This window comes from Zosterops lateralis, assembly GCF_965231275.1.
Source record: "Zosterops lateralis genome assembly, chromosome: 10".
Classification (NCBI taxonomy): domain Eukaryota; kingdom Metazoa; phylum Chordata; class Aves; order Passeriformes; family Zosteropidae; genus Zosterops; species Zosterops lateralis.
The window spans coordinates 25,476,508-25,496,601 of record NC_139770.1 but is presented as its reverse complement, the minus strand read 5'-3'; the positions used below and the strand labels follow the sequence as shown (position 1 = coordinate 25,496,601).

The following is a 20,094-nucleotide window of genomic DNA, read 5'->3' as shown; positions in this document are numbered from 1 at the left end:
AAGTAACCACTGCTTCCCAATAGAAGTTTCTACCTAACTAGTCCTTCTGAGCCCTCAGCTGGCCAAGCAGCTTCCACTGGTGTCGCTCTAGGATGCCAGAGTTTGTGGAACAAGTTAAAGGAATACCAGACACAAATGGTTTTTACTGAAAGGGTCTGTATGAATGATTTCTTGAAAGAAAGCATAAAGTAGCTGAAATTTATTCAAGAAGAAAGAATTTGGCTCAAAAAACACACAAGATAAGCACTTTTACAGCCTTTGCTAATATCCTAAACTAAAGCTATTTGAAAGGCATTTTTTCTGAGTGGCATGAAGAATGAAGAGTAATATAGTTAAAATGGATTTCCCTTACACAAGTGATATGAAAAGTGAATATTTCATTCTTTTTAAATCAAGTCATCCTGCTGTCATTAGAAATTTCAGAGGTTCAGCCTTCTGGAAGGATCTTAAGGCAGCACTTCAACAATAATCAGATTAGAAGGACTTGCATAGCTCCATGGTCTAAAAAGAGATAAAAGAAACCAGGGTTCAAACTTGCCACTAAGCAAGGCAGTGAGTTGTGTGGTGCAGAATCAACCCACGGCTCTGAGCCTGTGATTTTGACAATCACCTGAAGCAGGGATGCCTGCAGACTTCAATGGGTACTGGAAAATGGTCAGCAATGACAATTTTGAGGAGTATCTGAAAGCACTGGGTAAGGTTCCCTTCAAACTTCTTGAATGAATAATCAATAAATGCCACTTGTCTTATTCTTTACTTGAATCTATTTTTTCTTGTACAGTCATAAGTCATTTTTGTGAGAAGTATTTTTTTCAGAAATGCACTTTAAGAATTGCCTTAAGCAAAACTGTTTTGCCTTAAGCAGCCTCTACTTTTTACTGTCTTGAAGCTTACATTAGCAGATATTAAACTACCTAGCTTGAGGAGGTAAGTGGTGGATTCCAAACATTAAAAGAACTATAATTTGAAAAGCAGTATAATTTTTATATTTAATAATGATTCAGTGTAGTACTTAATGCAATTTTGTGTGTTTGTATTTGATGTTGTATTAGTACCTCTATAGAAATATTGGAGGCCTTATTAACTGTCACATACAAATGGTGTTTTTTGAAGATTCCCCATAATCAAAGAATTGAAACATTAAGTTATTTTAGAGAATTTGGTTACAGGCTTTTTCTGGATGAGAAGGCTGGTTTGAAAAATTTGTACATCTATTTATCTTTGTTCTTTTCGGTTCTCCCTAAAAGTGACAAGCTTCTTCTTATGGAAGACTTTTCTGGATAAAAATACCTCTTTTTCTTTTTCAGATGTAAATGTTGCTGTAAGAAAAATAGCAAATCTCCTCAAGCCTGACAAAGAAATCCTTCAGAATGGGGATCATATGATCATTAAAACGCTAAGCACTTTTAGAAACTACATCATGGAATTTGATGTAGGGAAAGAGTTTGAGGAGGATTTGTCTGGGGTGGATGATCGCAAGTGCATGGTAAGAAGTAGAACTTTAGCAGTGGACAAAAAGGAATATTGATAACCTGAAACCTTTCACAGAACACGTCTTTTAACCATCCTGGTGGCTATTCCTGAAATTATTTCTGTACTTCTCAGTTTGCCACAATGTACCTACAGTTTTGAACATGCCTTTAGATTAGAGGAATGCTAATTTTAATCAGGAGCACAAAGCAATTTTATCCATCAGTGAATAATAACCTTAGCAAAGTGGTGCTCATTTATAGTGGGATGTTTGTTAGTCAGAAGGATATCTAGGGTCACTTCCAGAACCTCTTTAATGAGTAAGGTTTCACAGTAGAGGAAATCCACTGATTGCAAGGTCAATGTGTGAGAATGGCCAAGTGCTTAAAGATTGCCTGTGTATTTATTAGAGCACACACTTAATTAGCCCCCTGGAACAAATCTTACTGAAATGAATAAGCAAACACTGAGGACTTTGTTTTACGATAGCTCTGTTTTATGAGCTCTTTTTGCTTTTTAACTTAGGATTAATAAATATCAATTTACAGGGGAAAAACTTGAGAATAGTAAGTCTCACCTATTAGTTTGGCAGCATGACACTGGCAATATTCTACAGTGAGGAAGATGACAAATAAAAAAAAATTATCTCAGGAGGGAATCTAGAGGAGAAATCTCATAAAAGAGAATAGGTTTCCATTCTGAGAAAGAGTGCTGTTTAAAGCCAATACTTTTCTCTCACACTAAGATGAGCAGATTTGCTTTTGCTCTGGTCATGGCAGGAAAGGGAAAAATTATGAAGACCAGAGAAAAAAAATGGTTGGCTACTGAGGGCCTCAGCAAATCTCTCTGTAGTCCTTGTTACAGAGGGTAGAAGTTTGATGAGAGTGCAGAATACAACATTCACAGAAGGGAGGAGCAGGTGCATTTGTGTTTAGGAAAGTGCCTCAATGGTATTGTGTGATTTTGGCTCCTGGAATGCTCTTAATCAGGATATTGAAGTCCAGATTCACTCAACAGTTATGAGCCTGAGGAAAGACTTAAGAGTGAGATGATTAAATTACCATCAAAGATAGCAATGTTCAAAACATCTGCTACAAATGTTTGTGTGTGCACGGAACTGTCCCTGCGTAAGCATTGTCTGTATTTGAATGCCATTAAACTCCCATCTGAAGGAGAACTAAACCATCCTCTGCATGGTGGAAAGAAGAAATGTTTTATTATTTTTAACAAGCCAAAATTCTCTACCCTATTTTTCTAAATTGAGTGATAGAGGAAGGATTCAAAATGTTAAACCAGAAAGAAGGAACTGGAGAGAGAGAATTTCAGTCACTACAACAGCTGATTGATTTGGAGTAGAACCTAGTTCAGCCTACTTTCAAAGGTTGCTCAAACATTTCTTTGTTTACTGTTTAGTGGGAAATGCTTATTCAGCCTTGGAAGCAGAAGGCATCAGCACCTTCCTGCCTGTTACAAACAAACAAACAAAAACCCCAAACAACCCGGGGTAGTCACTGACTCTGACTGGGTTTTTTTTCAAGAAGGACTTAAGGATGTAATACTACATAACCCCCCGGAGTTCTCTGTGTTTCTTTGTGGCCTCCAGCTGTAGCTGGGCACTTCAGGTCACTGACCACTGGTGCTCCATTTGCCTTGTAGCAGGACATCACACTTTATAGTTAAATTTTCTTATTAAAGTTTTCTTTTGTACATGAGACCTCTGTTTTGTAAACAGCAAATCAGTATAAGAAGCTGTCTTCTGAAGTGACTTCAGTCCAAATCTGATAACCATAATGTCAGGTGAAATTTGCAGTTGTTAAGCAGCAAAATTACTCCAACAGTGCAGAAGGAGTCTTGTGAGAGAGGAGTCATGGAGGTAATAAGAGATACTGGACCACTCCCTGAGTGGTGTTATGAAGAAAACCACCATGAAACAAAGGTTGAATATCATTCTTGGTGTTCCATTTGTTCGTGTAGAGCCTGTGGAACTGCATGCCATAAATGGCTTAATCATTAACAGTCAGCTTGTGTAATGGGAGAGGTTGTGAATCAATTATTGTTATTTATATTGTGGAACGAGTAGACCACTGGGCAAGTTTTATCCAAGGAACTCAGTGTATGAGCAGTACAAAGGAACGAGGATAAGACAAATTACACATTAAACATTAATCTATACAGCAGAGCAATCATCAGGAGACTAGCAAAAATCCTTCCTAGAAGTATAAATTGTTTTTTCTTTTAATGAAGAATATATCATCTAGCTAGAGTTAACATATCTGTAAAATAATATCAGCACAGTGAATGGGTTAGATCCTGTGTGTAATTCACTGAAATTGTGTTCAGCCTTCAGTTATAAAACATATCCTTGAGCCAGTCAGGGTAGAGTGTAACTATAGTAATTCCAAATCAATACTGTCTGTGAGGAAGAAAGGCTAAAAAGTTTTGCTGATACTTCCTTTAGAAGTTGAGGTTTTGACATTAGGAACTTGATAGTCTTGTGATTGTACAAGCCCTCTCCTCCTCTGCAGTTAGGGTTTTTTCATTTTTATAGTTGGTCACTCCTGGGAGCCTGTCTGAACTTTCTGGATCAGGGAGTTAATTGAGAACGAGAAACCTTAGCAATTTCAGTTTGTCCTTCTTCTGACCCTCAGCCTGGCTTTCTTGCATGCATATGGTTTTGGGTGACTGTTCTCTAGAGGGATAGAGGGAACAGCAGCTGGTGACATCAGGTCCTTTAGGATGTTCTTTCTGTTGGGAAGTGAAAATTTGCTACTTTGGAAACTTTAAAGCCCTGAAGTTTAGTTAAAGATGCAGTTTCTGTGTTCTGCAAAACCAAAGATGGGATAGTTGACCACAGGAGAGATCACAAATGAGAGTTGGTATCAATGCTCCTTGAGCTTTCCACCCAGGGTTGGATCTCCTAGATAAAAGTTAAATCTATTCACTTGGCAATTTTTTGAAAGATATCTTTCTGCAACTTCAGTCGTACTTAACTACCCAGAGTTGTTAAAAACTTGGCAGTTTCAAGTACAAATGTAAAATGAAAGTTTACATCTTCAGGAGCATCTTTCATTCTTTGCAAATGCTCCATGGTGTACATTAGATGGTGTAGAAAGAAGTTTAGAACATTGATTTTTGAGATATTTTTTCTTACATGATCTGAATTGGAACATGTAGTCAAGTTTCTACTGCTTTGAAGACTCTGTTGATAGTTTTAATTGGCAACATATTATCAGATGGAGAATGTACGGAGACAGAAATTTAAAGTTAAATGGAGAGCTCTTCTCACACTGAGTCTTTGATCCTGATATCCTAATTCTCAGTGAAGCTCCAGTCTCTTCAAAAATCTCAATTTTTAAGAGAATTTCTATGATCTCAAGTTGTGATTTATTTAACGTCAGGTGTTGCTGTAACTATGAAATTTTGTTTCATGTATATAAACATTACTGTGGAAAAAAAATTACTGTGCATGCAAGAGGAAGACCTTATTAAAACAATTAATCCAAAACCATCTGTGAAAGTATCCCTCATTCATCAGTAGAGAGTTATGTCTCTCTTTCTCACTGTCAGGCATAACTGACTAGTGAAACATCTACAGTGTGAAATACGTACTGGCACATAGGAACAAGGCACATAAGCCTTCTGTGCCTTCATGGTGTAACTTACTTAGTGTTTAGTAAAGAAATTATGAAAAAGTCAATTGAAAAACTTTAAAATGCTGAAACAGAGGCTGAAGTTTCACACTGCAAGTCTTTACATCCAACGAATCAAAGCAGATTGAAAATTAGATAGCTCAGATGCAAAAATCACTTTCTTGAAATTTTTAATTTTCTAATGGTTCTGCTGCCAAAGTAGTGGAAACTTTTGCATTATAATTATTCTCTGCTGTTCAGGCATTTGAAAGGCTCAATTGCTTTATCTTACACTATGCAGAATTAATCTCTTTTGACAGAGACTAAGGGCAAGTGATCTCTTAAAAAATCAAGGAAGATTTTATGTTCTAAATATAGAAGAGCAGAATTTATTGGATAACCGAGAACAGTGATGTTGTATCTGAGTGTTTGTCCAAGCATATGAGAGGTGTTTTGGTGACTCAGAACCTTGTGCTCTCTGATACAGTAATTTTCTTCTTCCATTGAAGCAGGAAATGAAATGACAAAGGCAGGGAACTGGGAAACAGAGAGAACTGCAAGAATTTTAAACTGAGTGTGAGAAATAATGCATCTTAACCATTTAGTTATCTAAACCTGAATATAAATGGGATATAACCATGAATAAGTTACCAAGTGGGTGTTTAGGATTCCTTTATTGGAACTAACAGAACTTGTAGTCCAAGTTAAGACTTGCTGGGGTGGGGTAGGGTGAGGAGGATTTGGGGGTTGTGGATTTCCCTCATCAGATCTAGAATACACCGTACCATGTGAAGTGTCAGTTAGTGTTTGAAATAACCACACAAGGACTGTTCACAGACACCTGACTGTGCCATACCCTGCTGAAGGGAGGGAAGTTGTTCAAAACTGATCATGGCTCTGTTTGAATTAACAAATGTGCCTAAGGTGACATGATTCCACTCAGGTTTGTATTCAGGAAAACTGCAGTGGAGATAGTTGTTCTCACCATAATTTGATTTATACCACTTCAAGGTCAGAATAAATCCCTGTTACAAAATCACATGGTTCATGAGGCTTATTTAACTTTTAGGCAGGTTCCTCTGTTATACAAATGGAATTCACAGCTGTTAATCTAGTTCTGAGCAGGTTTGGGAGTTAAGACTTAGCTGCCAGAAAAACAACAACCAACATTGTAGTACATGGAATTGCAGGAGTGATCTCCCACAGGGTGAGAAGATTCAAAATAAATTGTGCCTGTCTAGTAAGATGCAAGATCAGCAATATGTCTTTACTCAATCCCTCTGATATAGCTGTTTTATTTCTTTACCCTTCCAGTGCTGTCCTTTTGAGCTTCTGTTTTCTCCTATACTTTGGTGGAACAAGTATTATTCTAGAATCACTGTTGCTGGGCCTGGTCTTCTCTCAGATTTAGTGCCTCCCTGTCTCTTTGCAGTACTGTAATTTCCCCAGATCCTCATTGGCATAATCCCTGATTTTTTTATTTTGGTGGGGAGGGAGGTGTAATTCAAAACTTTATGATAGTTTTCTGTTGGTATTTCTGGTCCTTTACAAACTACAAACAAGTGATGAGGAAAAGTCTTCCAGTCAGCCCCTCCAAGGCTCCAGAGAGCAGAAGTCCATCCTGGGTCTGTCTCAGGCTCTGTCAGAATGGACTTTGGTCCTTTCTGTCTGTGCCTCAGTGAGGAGGGGGCGTTTCCTTGTCCCACCCTGCTTGCTCCTTGGGCATTAGTTACTGCCTGGAAGTGATGTGCTCAGCACATTTGCACAGCGATAGCAAATGAGATGATTGGAATCTTTGGTCATATAAATGTCATAAACTTTGGATTTTTCAGTGCTAGATTCATGTCTAAACCACGAGGCTGAGTAGAAACTTTGGAGCTAGTTATTCACAAAACTGCTGCTAGCATACTGAAGCTTTGTAGGGAAAGTGGGTTTGGTTAGGTTTAGCATCTCAGCTTTTTGTGAACTCTAAAAAGCTCTGAGAGTTATGAATGGAGAAAGTGCAATCAGAATCAGCTGAAAAGCTGAGAACCAGACTTAACAAATCCAATTTTGAATGATAAATCATTAGTGTTATGTACAATTGCGTCTCACTAAAATTGCACAGGGTATAAATCAGTTAGAGCCATTAATTTAAACAGTAAATGTCTTAGAATTGATTCTGATCTTTGCACAGAGTAAATTGGATGTGATGGGATTTACTCTTTTTTTTCTGGCATGGGATATACACAAGTTTTCCTATTTTTGTATTATTTGTATACAATTTTATTCCAGTAAGAAAAAAAGCCACCAGAAATAAAACAATATGCACTGTCTAAAATATTGATTATCCTCCTCCCCCCACATATTGTTAGCTGCATAGCCTGGAGCTTTGCACCTTCACTTTCCTACTCCCTGGAACATACCTCATCTTTGCTTTGCTTGGTTGCTCTCATGAGCAAGGATTCAAAATATGGAATTGGAGCATCTGGGATCTGATCCTATCTGACAGTAGCCTACCTTTCATCTAAAATTTTTCAATCTAATCCTAAATCCCTTCTCTAGCAGTTCTACCCCTGTAGATGCTGACAATGACAGAAGCAAAGGAGACTTTGCTGTGACTAAGCTGCAGCGTGGCTAAATAAGTTCAGCCTTTGACCAGCACCAGGATCTGGAGATAAAGGCCAGGAATCCTTCCAGGAATTGTTCTGTTGGGTTTGTTGTTGTTTTCTCAGTAGTTTCTGTTGCTGAACTTCCAGATGCAGATGTGATGAGACAAAAGGAGTTTCAGGGGAGAGGTACTGCCCATGGCTGTACCTCCTGGAGCAGCCTCCTGCACAGACGCCATAGGGAGTGACCACGTGGCAGAATTCCCCCTCACAGCTACATTGGACTTTGTCTGGTACATCAGCATGAGTTTATTCTATCAGAACTTCATTCCCCCCCTAAAAAAACTGCTTACAAGAGGTTTTTGTATCACTGTGATATTTAGTACAGATGAAATGGTTTATCTTGAGAAGTTGGTAAATACCGTGTTGGATATAATGCTGTGTTTGACCAAAAGTTCTAGGATACTTTCTTTGATGTTATTTACAGGACACAGGTCAAATTGGATTTTCCTATTTCATTGGACCTAAAAAAAAAGAACTTCCCATTTTTTAATCCTTCTTAGATCATGATTGCAGTTGTAAAATGGGCTGTCATTCTCCCAAGCAGAGAATTACTAGATGGAGATGGAGCAGGGAGTGTGGTGCACACCTAGCTTTGCAGTCATTTGGTACTCCATATATAGAGACAGCACTCTGCTGAGCTGCTGCTATGTTTCTGCTACAGATAGGAAATCAATAACATATTTTTGATGAAAGGTGGGAGCTGCAATTCATACTTGTAAAGGCAATGTGTCAAAAATCTATGTAGCATTAACAAAAAATGTTCATTAAGTGCTTGGAAGAAAGTTATTTTCTTCCATTCATCTGTAAAATCCATTCTGTACCAAGCTGCCGAGCCCCTGACCCAAGCAGGCACACAGGAATTGCCAGCAGGGGAATGAAAAATACTGTGCAGAGCCAGCACCAAATTTCTTTGTACTTAGACCTCACTGGGAAATGCAGAGTACTATGATAACGTTTGATGACTATTTCAGTAAATTACAAAGTCACTGTCTCTGCCTGTGGGTCAGGATGATTTGACTCTGGAAGCTGAAATTGTGCAACATTTTGCTACAGTTGCTGCTACTAAAGAAAAAGCAGATACATTGTCAATAATTTTTTTAGAGGTTAATAAATATTTCATTTAATCAATTAATAAATCTACCTTGTCTCATAACTGGAAACAGTAATGACAATACTTTCATTATAATTTTCTCCAACTTTAATATTCAGGAAGATTAAGGCAGTGCTATGCGTATGAATTTAAAACTTCATAAAAGAGATTAAATTACTAACAAAATTATGTGGATGCCTAAGTAATAAAATGAGAATATCAAAGTACACAAAAAGTGAAACACCACAGAAACCATACCATAAAACTAAAGAAAATTTGAACATTTTTTGTGTCCTCAGGCTTCAAAGGCTTTTTCACTTCCCAGAAGAGCTCCATTCTCTAGTACTACATCTCAAGAACAAAGTGTACATAATCTGAAAAATGTGCAATATTGGTGGTTGGAATTTTTGGGAAGAGTTAAATTGAGGCAAGACTCCCTGTTTTTAACCCCACTCAGTCACCTCTTTTTGCGTTCCTTCAGTATTATTGATAGTACTGTTGGCTAATTGCACCCATCACCATTCTCTGTTGAAGTTTCCTACAGAGTTACATGCACATGACCTAGGAAGTGTTCATCTTAGGGTTAAGTATGAGCAGGTGGTAAGTGAGCAAGATTTAAGCTCACTTACGGTGAACTAGATTATGTACTATGTAGTTGAATGGAATAAACAATGTTTTCCATTTATTATCAAGTAGTACAAGATGCTCAAAAAGGCAGAGTTCAGTTTTAGAGAAATGCTCCATTTTCAGCTAGTTGGTTCTGTTACTGGAAACTGCAGCTTTCCACTGTCCCCCGAGTTTTTCAGCCTCTCCTCCTCTTGTGGAAGAGGATAAGGAACAGGAGCTGTGTGCCTGGGCTACCATGTCCCGCAAACCCTGGCAAGGATTTTCAGACATTCCAGGCAGAGGGCAGCTCTGTAATCAGGCAGCCCTTAGGTAACGCTATTACCAAAATGGGGGCAAACAAGGTTCATTACAAAGGCATACTTTTCTATGAAAAGTAGCTTTACATAAAAGGTAAAGTGTTTGTTTATCTTGGGAGTGTGCCAGGAAGAAGCAAAGGGTTACACAGAACTGCCTTAGCAGTCTGCAAGTGCTTTGCTCCTGATTATACCATGGTAATATCCTGATCCAGTCCTCAAAAATAAATCCTTGCTCTCTGATACAACGAGAGACATTATATATCCAATGTTTGCCCTACAGTGCTTCTGGAGTATTGGTTTTACGTTCTGATTCCAATATTTGGGAATGCTGTAAAGCAAGTGTTGCTCTGATTTAGGTGTTGTAGAGGGTAGAATGTTGGCAGCAGCCAGTGCACATTAACTGCCAGTGCAACTTCAGCCTCAGCTAACACTCACTGTGTGTCTCAGTAGAGATATTTGGGGTGGAAGGATGTGTTTCAATCTGAGCCAAAACAGAATTTATTATTTTGTGTATTAGTTTAATAAAAGAGACATTGAGACATTACAGTTTGACCTGAAGAAAGGATACAGATGCCAATGATTAATCTTACTGTCACAAAGTGGTTGTTCCTGCTAACAAAGAAAATGACGTCATGTTCTCTTGCAATGTATTCTGCCCTTTATAACCTTCAGAGCAAAATGGCTACATACAGAAATCAGGAATTGTGTGGTTTACTCATATCTCCTCAGTATTTTTATTTCTCAAAGAGAAGAAAGAGGATACCTGAGAATGTTGTCTAAGACAGCTTAGTTAACGTCTGTGGGTTTAGACTCTTCATGGTCATCACCAAATTGCAAAAAGCAATTTCTAATCTTGACTGGAAAAACAAAAAATCCTGAGAAAAAAGTGTGTTGTTTTCTGAGCTGAAACCATTTCAGTCACCCTTGGAGACTAAAAAGTTAACATTTCCTTGTGCTGCTACAAATATTTCTCTATTTCACCCAAGTGTACTAAGTCAGTGTAACACTCACAACTGACTTTGAACATTAGTAGGACTAATAAAGTTGGATCCTACTTTATCATGGTGTATTGCCTCTGAATTCACATATAAACCCACCAAATTTAACTGTTAAGTTTGAGTAAAGATTAAACTATGCTGAGCGAATACTCAATGGATATAAATAAATGCAGTTACTAAGCAAAGTTCCACATACAAATAGTTCATTCCACAGTATCCCTCACATCTACAAATCATCAGTCATTGTCTGTTATATTCATTTTTTAGAATCAGAAATTTGTAGATATTTTAACTTATAAATTAAACATTATTCACTTTGACTCCTATTATTTGTTGTGTTCTATCTCTTTGGTGGATGTGTGCAGATTCAGATATAGGAGAGGATTACATTATGGTGACTGCATTAACTACAGCTTTACCCAAATGTGTTGTTCCTTCCTGCATTAGCATTTTTTTCATTAAAAGGATATGGTTTCATAAAATTTTATCTTGTTATCTACTGCTTGGTTTAAATATATCACTTTACAAAAGAGAACAGAAGAATTTGTGAATGCATTTTCTAAATTAGAGATTTTTAGCACGGGCACGTGAGTTTATCTCTCAGAGCCCCATGTGGTGCAGACAACTGATGGGATCAATCCCATTGCTTTGCCCATGATTATCCTGGCACTCTTGGAGTGATTCATTTTCCATGCTGGTTTAGTCTAAAGCTTCCCACGGGAGGAGGCTGCTGCCTGAACTCATTCAAAGGTAGTGGCTGTTATGGTTATCATTTAAGAATTAATTGTTTGTGACATACACAGATGAAATAAATAAGACTGGATAGGTTTTGAGTGTTAAACAGGGTTTAGTTACCAGAAGGAAGAATGTAGGCTGACTTCTTCTCTTAGGAACTACACAGGATGGATGCAGTAAGTGCTCTTTAATGACAGATCAGAATTCATCATCTCTCCATATCTGACTGCTCATGCAAGTAGTGGCTGAAGATTTTACAAGGTAGACAGTAATTCCATATTTAGTCCTCAGAGTGCCTTCAAACAAGCTGATTTACAGGCCATGTGCTAATATTAATGTTAAGCTATCCTCACGGAGCACAAACTGCCACCGTTCTTTCCTTGTTAAGTATTTTACAGAGCATCGCTTCTCTTTGTCTCAGGGAGATAGGAAAGGCAAATTGTCAGTAAATGCTGACCAGAGGAACAGGCTGCAGGATGCACTGTCATACAGTGAAGGAGTTTTATGAAATCAGGCTTTACTGAACCCCTCAGGACAGCACCAATATTCACAGAAGTGCAGTATTGATTACTGGACCTGACTCGTGACTTACTCTGTGAGTTCTGGCTCAAGTAGTTCCCCAGCCTCAGTTGCAAAAATCAGGATGCTGGCAAAGTTACCAACTTGCTGATACTTCCAAACCACTCTGCTCAATGAAGGAAGGCAGACTGGGACATGGGGAAAAGCCAGCTAAGTATCAAAAGCTTTGTTCATCCATGGTGGCAGGAAATGGGAATTGTTTTCAGGTAAAGCAGCTGGGGAATCATTCTTAGGGTGAAAAAAATAAACTGGATCTTTAGTTTTCAGCTCCTTTTGCAAATACAGTGTTAGGCTTCAGGGCCCTTCATCTGCTGCATTTTTCAGCAGGGAGAGAGGAGTGTGTTCTTACACAATGGTTTTATTGAGATAGATTTTTTTTTTCCTTATCCCTCCAATTTTTGGCAGGCAGTTGGGCAGCAACTTTCTGTTAAAGCTCATTTCTTTGGTACTTATCCTAAGTGGTACAACACTCTCCAATCATTCTTTTTATGAGATTCACTCATCATTAGAGATAAGTTTTGCTTCACGGAAACTAATCATAATAAAAGAGAATATTACAGTAATACCAAACATGTCTGGTTTTTTAGACCACTGTGTCTTGGGATGGAGATAAGCTGCTTTGTGTACAGAATGGAGAGAAGGAAGGCCGTGGCTGGACCCAGTGGATTGAAGGAGATGAAATGCACCTGGTAAGATCATGGAAGAGGTTTTGAATGCCCCTCCATTAAAATGGTTAGATATAACACAGCAGGGAATGTGCTATGTCATTTTGGCTTACTTTGACATAATTGTGTATTGGTGCAGCATTTGACTTGTCTCTAAAGCAACAATTTCATTTGCAGTCATTATGTTTTTATGTCCCTTAAAAAGCCTGACAATTTCAAATGCTATTTCTGTGCTTAATGTCTGTCCAGACTCACCAGGCTGAAATGTTCACATGAGGAAGACATTTACCAGAATGTCCCTCACAGTCTGTAAAATACTCAGTATGGGAGCTGTGAAACTGAGCACCCAACAATAAGGGAAAAATACACAATTGTTCTTTTAAAATAATTATGGGCCACACTACATTACAGCCTACAGAAGTAAAACAGCAATTAAGCTTTAGAAATTGATGTTTTTTTCAGATCATCATTTTTATCTTTCTAAATTAACAGGACCTGAAAGAAGATCCCTGTTCTTTTGTCCTATAACTCTTTATAGCATCCTCACTTTCTCATCAGTGTGGGTAAAAAGTAGTGTTCCTGCTGGGATAATAAACTCCAACCTCCATTTCTCCTCACTATGCAGTACTATTAGCATTCAGGAAGCTAAATGTATATCTTCTAAATGTTCAAATCAGTAGCAGAGTTATGAAATCTTTGAAGAAGTACCCCAAGTCCCTTCCTTATTACTAAACATAATTTTGAGGAAGTATTGGCAGCCCCAGAATCCAGTTTAGGAGAGGAATGGATATGACAGATCTTCCCACCTGCACTTCTTGGGGCACAGACAGGGAGAATGTTGCTGTGTAAGTGAGGACTCTGTAGCTGAAGCCATGGGTTCACCTAGAGGAAAGGGGGTAGCAATAAAAAGGAGATGCCCAAATTTCCTGTGCATGCACACTGCCTCCAAGAAGCACTTTTCAGTATTTCCACACTCCTCCCAGCTGCACAGCAGGCAGGGCCATGGCAGCAGCTTCCAGCCCTTCCAGCTTCTCTGCTGGCAGCCAGCTACCAGTTACCTGTCACGATTCTTGGCCCAAAGTTCAGCTCACACCTGGCTGCTCTCAGTGCTGCACATCTCTGCATTTGCCTGCATATAGAAACAGTAGCACCAGTTGCTCTTGGATTTCTCTGGACTGGCAGTCTGCTTTCTGGCCTTTGCTAGTTCCCAGGCATTATCTCTTCCCATCTTCTGTCCCCAACACCAATTCCTTCAGCCCTGCTTTCTGCTATCCTTCCTCTGATTTCTGCTCTAGCCACACAGCCTGGCCATGGACCTCCATGCCCAGAGCACTTTCTAGACTTGTCGCTGTCAGGAGGTTGATTTTAGAAGTCAGAAACTCAGATTCAGTTTCTCAAATACTTGTGTCTAGAGCCAGTTTAGGTAGCTCAAGGTAACCTGACTGCTCTGATGCTGCTTTTCAGAAGGCTGGGAAGAATTCTGGATCATACCCGTCAGCTGATGCATTCACTCACTGGCACTTGGAAAATTTACCACAATCTGTGTCCCATGTATGCAGAAGTTAGTACAAAATTAATTAATGCAAAGGAAGTAACCAAGTATTTTAGATGCCATTCCTCAATATTTCAATTTTCTCACTTCTTGGATTTCATTAATTGCAAAAGATGTCCTCTTTATTTCTCTAATCCTTGTTAATGCAGCTCTCTCCATTAAAAGTACAGTAGAGTCCCCTTTAGTATCTTATTTTTGACCAGCTAAGATTACTAGGTCCCGTCCTTTTGACAGTGCTTTGATACAATGAGCAGTTACCCTTAAAGAATTGATACTTCAATAGCTTTATGATCCTATTGAACTTTACACAATGAGCCAAGTGTTAATTTATTCTTTTCACAGTTCTGCAAAGAGTAGGAGCACATCCTTTAGTAGTTTATCACTTCCTATTTTCTTAATTTCATTCTGTGGTCTGTACTTCATAGTTCTTTTTAGATTTCATTTTATGTGACTTATTTGACCATTCCCCATTTCCTTTTGAGTTTTATTGCCCTTTTCTATTGTATTGATTGCTTCTGCAATCCTGGAGTTTTTGTCACTGTCAGCAGATCTCTCAGCCCTTATTGCACACTCCTTCTTCTGGGTTACCTCTGCAGGAGTGAAGAGAACAGATCCTAACTAAAGTCACTGCATCAGTCTGTTGTTCCACCAACTCAGCATAAAGCACTTTCTCTTATTGAGGTCAAGCAAGATATGTCAGTTAAGGTTATTGACTTAGTTTAAGGGTTTTAAAAGTCATTTTATCAAAGTCCCCCATAAGGAAATGTGCATAACTTCCTCAAAATATTCCAGGAGCATTATTAAAAGTCTCATCTTGAACTGGAAGGTGTTCTATGAAAATGATCCTTTTGCTAGGTCATGCATAAGCACTGTCTTTATGCCCCTTAAGAGCTTTCACACTTTTTTCTTTCACCTGAAGCTTGCCCCAGGCACACAGCCTAGGCACACACCTGAGTGCAGTTCTCAGGTCAGGAATGGGGATGGGTGAACAGGCAAATAACATCAGCCTCACAAATTCTAGCCCAGGATGGAAACTGCCCCTACTCATGCCCAGCTCACAGAGATTCAGAGATCAGCTAGGGGGGGTTGGGAAAAAGCTCTCGTGGAACTCGAGGGAACAGCTTTATGCATCCAGGGTGCTCAGGTTCAGTCAAACGTCTCTGCTGTGCTGGTTGACAGGCCTAGAGCAAATCTTCTGTAGAGTCACCTGCCTTTTGTAGCCATGAGCCTGGTGTTGCTTAAGTGGACCCTGATTTCTGAATTTGTCATCACCACACAGATTCAGAGCTGGTGAGGCAAATCCATCCCCACTTCTTTATGTATCCAAATTAGAGAATGCCCATTCCAAAGGCCTAAATCAGTTGCATATTATTCACTGCAAATAGAGAATAATGCACCAGGAACATATTTGGCCCTTTGAGATCTGAGATCCCAAAATTACTTCCCTTGCTCCATGTTTTAGCAGAAAACAAACTCAAACCAGATGGTTTCTTTTAGGATGAAAAATAGGCTAAAATACAGTCAAGCCCCCCAACCTAATTTAATAGAAAATTGTGGATTCAGATTAAGCTGGATGTACACATGAATCTATAATGTTTGTGTCCTAAGTAAAAGTTGTGGCTTTTAATTATTTTCTCCTCCTAGGAAATAAGAGTGTGTGGAGTCACATGTAAGCAGGTGTTTAAGAAGGTGCAGTGAGCGACTGCTGCTACAGGAGTGAAGAACAATACAATTTACAGACTTGCCACCAACTCTCCAAATGCTAGTGCTGAGCATCCTCAGCAACAAGAGCAAACACAGAAATGAAGATCACATTAGAACTGTATAGTTGGAATAAAATATTTTTAGGAAAAATTAAATTAAAAAGTGACTGCAAATAATACTATTTTTAAAAATGCCAATTAAAGATACTAAACTCTCTAAATGTGTGCATACCATAATTCTTGACTATGCCAAAAAAGGACTATTAGGTATAAAACAAGATGCTGGAGGTTTAGTCCTTGTAAGCTATTTTTTACTATCAACAGACATCACCCTATCAGAGCATTAGCCTTGTTTTCAATTGATGAACTGCAGTAAGAGGTAAGCAAATGAGACCTATAGGATGCAGCTTGCACTTAAACCCTGAATTCACTGAAGCCAGTAAGAATGTTACCATTAGCTCTGGTGGTAGCTCTATACTGGAAGTGTTCCATCAAAAATAAAAAACTTGATTTCTCAAAACAAGTAAATTTGTGGATCAATACTTTGGAAAAAAGAATGCTTACAAAAATGTGGCTAAGGAACAAACTTTTTCCAAATGCTTTAGCCAATCTGTGCCTGTGATTTTTTTTTTCCCTTGTTCTGGAAACACTGAGAGTAAGATCATAGCTAGAAACTGTCTATAACTGTACACACACCACACAGAAGATGAGACCAGCATTGCTTTGTACAGTGTCATTTGCAGATGTTTTTATACCCATCATATCCTGTGTTCTCGTCCAGGCTGAGTGTAGGAGAGCCTTGGCCTCAGTTGAAATCAGAACACTGATTAAATATTTGAGGGGAATAATACTGCCAGATTTTCGGTCCATCAACTCACTGGATACAGTGAGCACCACCAGGTCAACATCAAATTGAAAAAGGTTTAAATTCACAAAGTTTTAGCATGTAACCCAGAATTCCAGGTGTCTCCTGTAACAGCTGTTATCAGCCATTTTCTGGGACTCATTAAGGAAATCACCATGGCAGAGCCTGCTCTCCAGTGGGAACATGCCTTCCCTGCTCTGAAGTGGGAATATCTCTTCTCTGCTCTCAGGTGAGAATGTCCCTTTCCCTGCTTTGCTGCAGCTCCTGTGCTTAGCCCTGCTTTTGCCTTCCCCAGGGACTCAGTGCTGAGACATTTTAGACATGTAAATGGAACAAATGCTGCCATCCTCTACTAACCAGAGACTGTTTTAAAACATGCAGTTATTAATCTTGCTTAGGAAAGCTGTGAGCCTGATCTAACATGGAACCATGGAATCACAGATCATAGAATGGCCTGGATTGGAAGGGATCTCAAAGATCCCCCAGTTCCAACCTGCCTGCCATGGGCAGGGACACAGCATGGAGAAAAGGAGCTTCAGAAACAGCCATTGTAAGGTCCAGAGTTAGCACAGCAGGGATGGTAAACTTTCTGAACTATGATATTTCATGGTACTGTATCTCATGAGTGTAGCACCAGATGTGCTGTAACAGACATCTAATTCAATTTTCTAAAGTTTGAGGGTTTACTTTACTTCAGAAAGTAAACAGAAGATATTATCCATGAAGACTTAAGCATCCCTGTGTGATGAACAAGTGAATAATACTCCCTCTCCATGTAAATTCTTTTGTTACCATTCCAACATCTGTAGATGAAACCACTCCAAACTACAGACATGCAATGAAATTATTTACTTTAATCCCCCCCCTTTTTTTTTTTCTTGGCAATAATTATGGCTAAAGAAGATTCTGAGAAATATACTTGAGTCTGATCAGCTAGGTCCATGCAAAAGCCACTTTTCTCTCTTGGAAGAGTGTGTTAGCCAGCCAGCTGTGTGTCCATAGCTGAATGGATAACCCAACAGACAGACCATCAGCTCATGGGGATTGAGTTTTCTGCTACTTGGAATGGGAAGGTCAAAACTGGTTACAATTAAATAAGGTAGAAAGCTTGTAGGAGACGGAAAGGATCAGAAAGCTGTGAATCTTAGGCTGAAATGCTGCTCTGCTTAAGGGAAATTACAATTTAAAATGCTATTTATCATCTTACACAAGGTTGAGGATATCCCAGTTGCCAAATTTTAGTGCCTCAGACATTTGTTTTCCTTGAAAGATTATTGGACACAGAAACTTTTTTCCTTCAAGTTTCTAATTATTGATTCATAATCATGGGCACCCTCCAGGTATCATTCTACTCTTCAGCCCCAAGGAGAGCAAGAAAACAAACAGTGACTGTAATAAAGTGACGGCTCACACCGCTATCCCCAGATAAACTTGGCAGGATTTTTTTAATGATCAGCACTGACTGAGACCTTTTTTGAAATGTAGTTTTCCTTCAACAGAACTTGGCAGTTCATAACCCTTAATTCACCAGCTGTCTTCTAATTTTTGCCTGCAGCTCTCTCCAGTCTTGTGTAACATTCACAAACTCCTTTTGCAGAAGGTTGTGAGTGGATCAATTAACATCTAGCTAAGTAAATCCAATTTTTAAAAGCTATTATTGTTGTAATCAAACAGACAGCTTTTCCCCTTTGGGTCATTTGATACAAGGGCAAATTTAGCACCATATTAATAACTAATGGCTTATCAAGCAGAAGCAATGTAACCTACTGCTAATTATGGAGGAAAGGCAAACTCGTAAAGCTCTTCCACAGCTCTTGGATGGAAATTACAAAAACTTCAGGAATGTTTAACTTTGAATAGATTCGCTTAAAATCATCTCAACTCTTGTCATAATAATTGTAACCTCTTACCTCACTGCAGCAACCCTTTCCCTTGGAAAAGGAAATTATGTTCATTCATTGCTTCCACAATGATGCTCTCCAATTAATGTCTGTAAAATTAATCATGCTGTTTCCATGAATCTTTAACAACTGTTGCCATGAAATGTAATTCAAAACTTTGTCCATAAAATAGGTACTTACTGAAAGTATAGCATTCAACAATTACTTGACAAACGTCTGCCTCTCTGACTATTTCATAACTACTTAGTAACCAAGACTTTCACAAGGAATCCAGAATTGCTCACTATTCAGGAATCAAACTTTGTTTCTTGATCTTCAACAAATTTTCAGCCATGGTTTGCCACTCTGTACTTCTACAGAACTGCATTACCTTCAGATAATGGACATTTTATATTTTGTTAGGAAAGAAGTACCTACAGGAGCAGCATGAATGGAAAGTGTAAACAAAACAGGCTTTTCCCATTGTAGGGAAAACATTTTTTGTTTACTTGAACCTGCAACCTAAAGGTAAATTATAATGTAATTCCTCCCACCAAACAGCCATTCCCTGTTTTGTCCATGCCACTCAGGTTTTCTTTACCCCTTCCAGTGTATAAACTTGGCTGTTTTCATCTCTTACAACCTTAACCATGGAAACCAGAATTGAAATAAGAGTTGATGTTGCAGTCTACATTTATGCAACAGTCCAGTTATGAAGGATGGTGAGGAGTTCCTTAGTGTGACAGTTTTGTTGTAAAATAAACATGGGCTGAATGGCAAATTCCTCACAGCAAGAAGGAGCATCATATTCCCAAAGAGTCTCCCACGGGACTGAGCACTGGAGCACAGCAGAGTCCTGGTGTGGCACAGATTTGCTCCCCTGGGTACATCCACTTCTGTCAATGTCTGTCATCTGCTTGGCTCTACTCTATGAAACTTGACATGAAAAAGCAAGAGTTCGTCATTCACATTAATAAAACTTCCTATTATGTATAATTTTGTATTATATTATCTTTTGGACAGCCTCATCTGTAATCACAGAACAGATTCCCGGCTATTCATCCTTTCACCCTCTATCAGTAGCATATTTGTCTTGGATTATTACCTGGGTGGTACAGCTATTTCTGTTTTAAGGAGTTTTTTTCACCTCACCTCAAAGCAAATGTTTATTTAAATCATTTGTTCCTGTCTAGCAAAAGTGCACACAAAAGAAGAGTCCCTTCAGTACCATGTATTTTATTACCAGGGCAAGCACCTTCTCTGTATTAATGGCTAATAATAAGAATTCACATTTTACTCTTAAGCAAAATGGCATTTCAGTTCTTCACCAAACCCTTCAATAAGACTGCCTGAC

At 38.8% G+C, this 20,094-nt stretch overlaps 1 protein-coding gene across 1 annotated transcript; it reads left to right on the top strand.

Moving 5' to 3' along the window:
* Positions 1–480: 480 nt before the first annotated feature.
* On the top strand, positions 481–16,413 carry RBP1 (retinol binding protein 1). Its single transcript, XM_083869063.1, has 4 exons — positions 481–694; positions 1,308–1,486; positions 12,663–12,764; positions 15,937–16,413. Exons 1-4 carry the CDS (start codon positions 622–624, stop codon positions 15,988–15,990), a joined length of 408 nt encoding a protein of 135 aa, XP_083725189.1. The 5' UTR covers positions 481–621; the 3' UTR covers positions 15,991–16,413.
* Positions 16,414–20,094: the final 3,681 nt, after the last annotated feature.

Coding starts and splice junctions, on each gene's coding strand:
- RBP1 (XM_083869063.1), top strand. CDS start 622: ATGCCTGCAGACTTCAATGGGTACTGGAAAATGGTCAGCAATGACAAT. Junction 695..1,307: donor GGAGTATCTGAAAGCACTGG/GTAAGGTTCCCT, acceptor TTTCTTTTTCAG/ATGTAAATGTTGCTGTAAGA. Junction 12,765..15,936: donor AAGGAGATGAAATGCACCTG/GTAAGATCATGG, acceptor TTCTCCTCCTAG/GAAATAAGAGTGTGTGGAGT.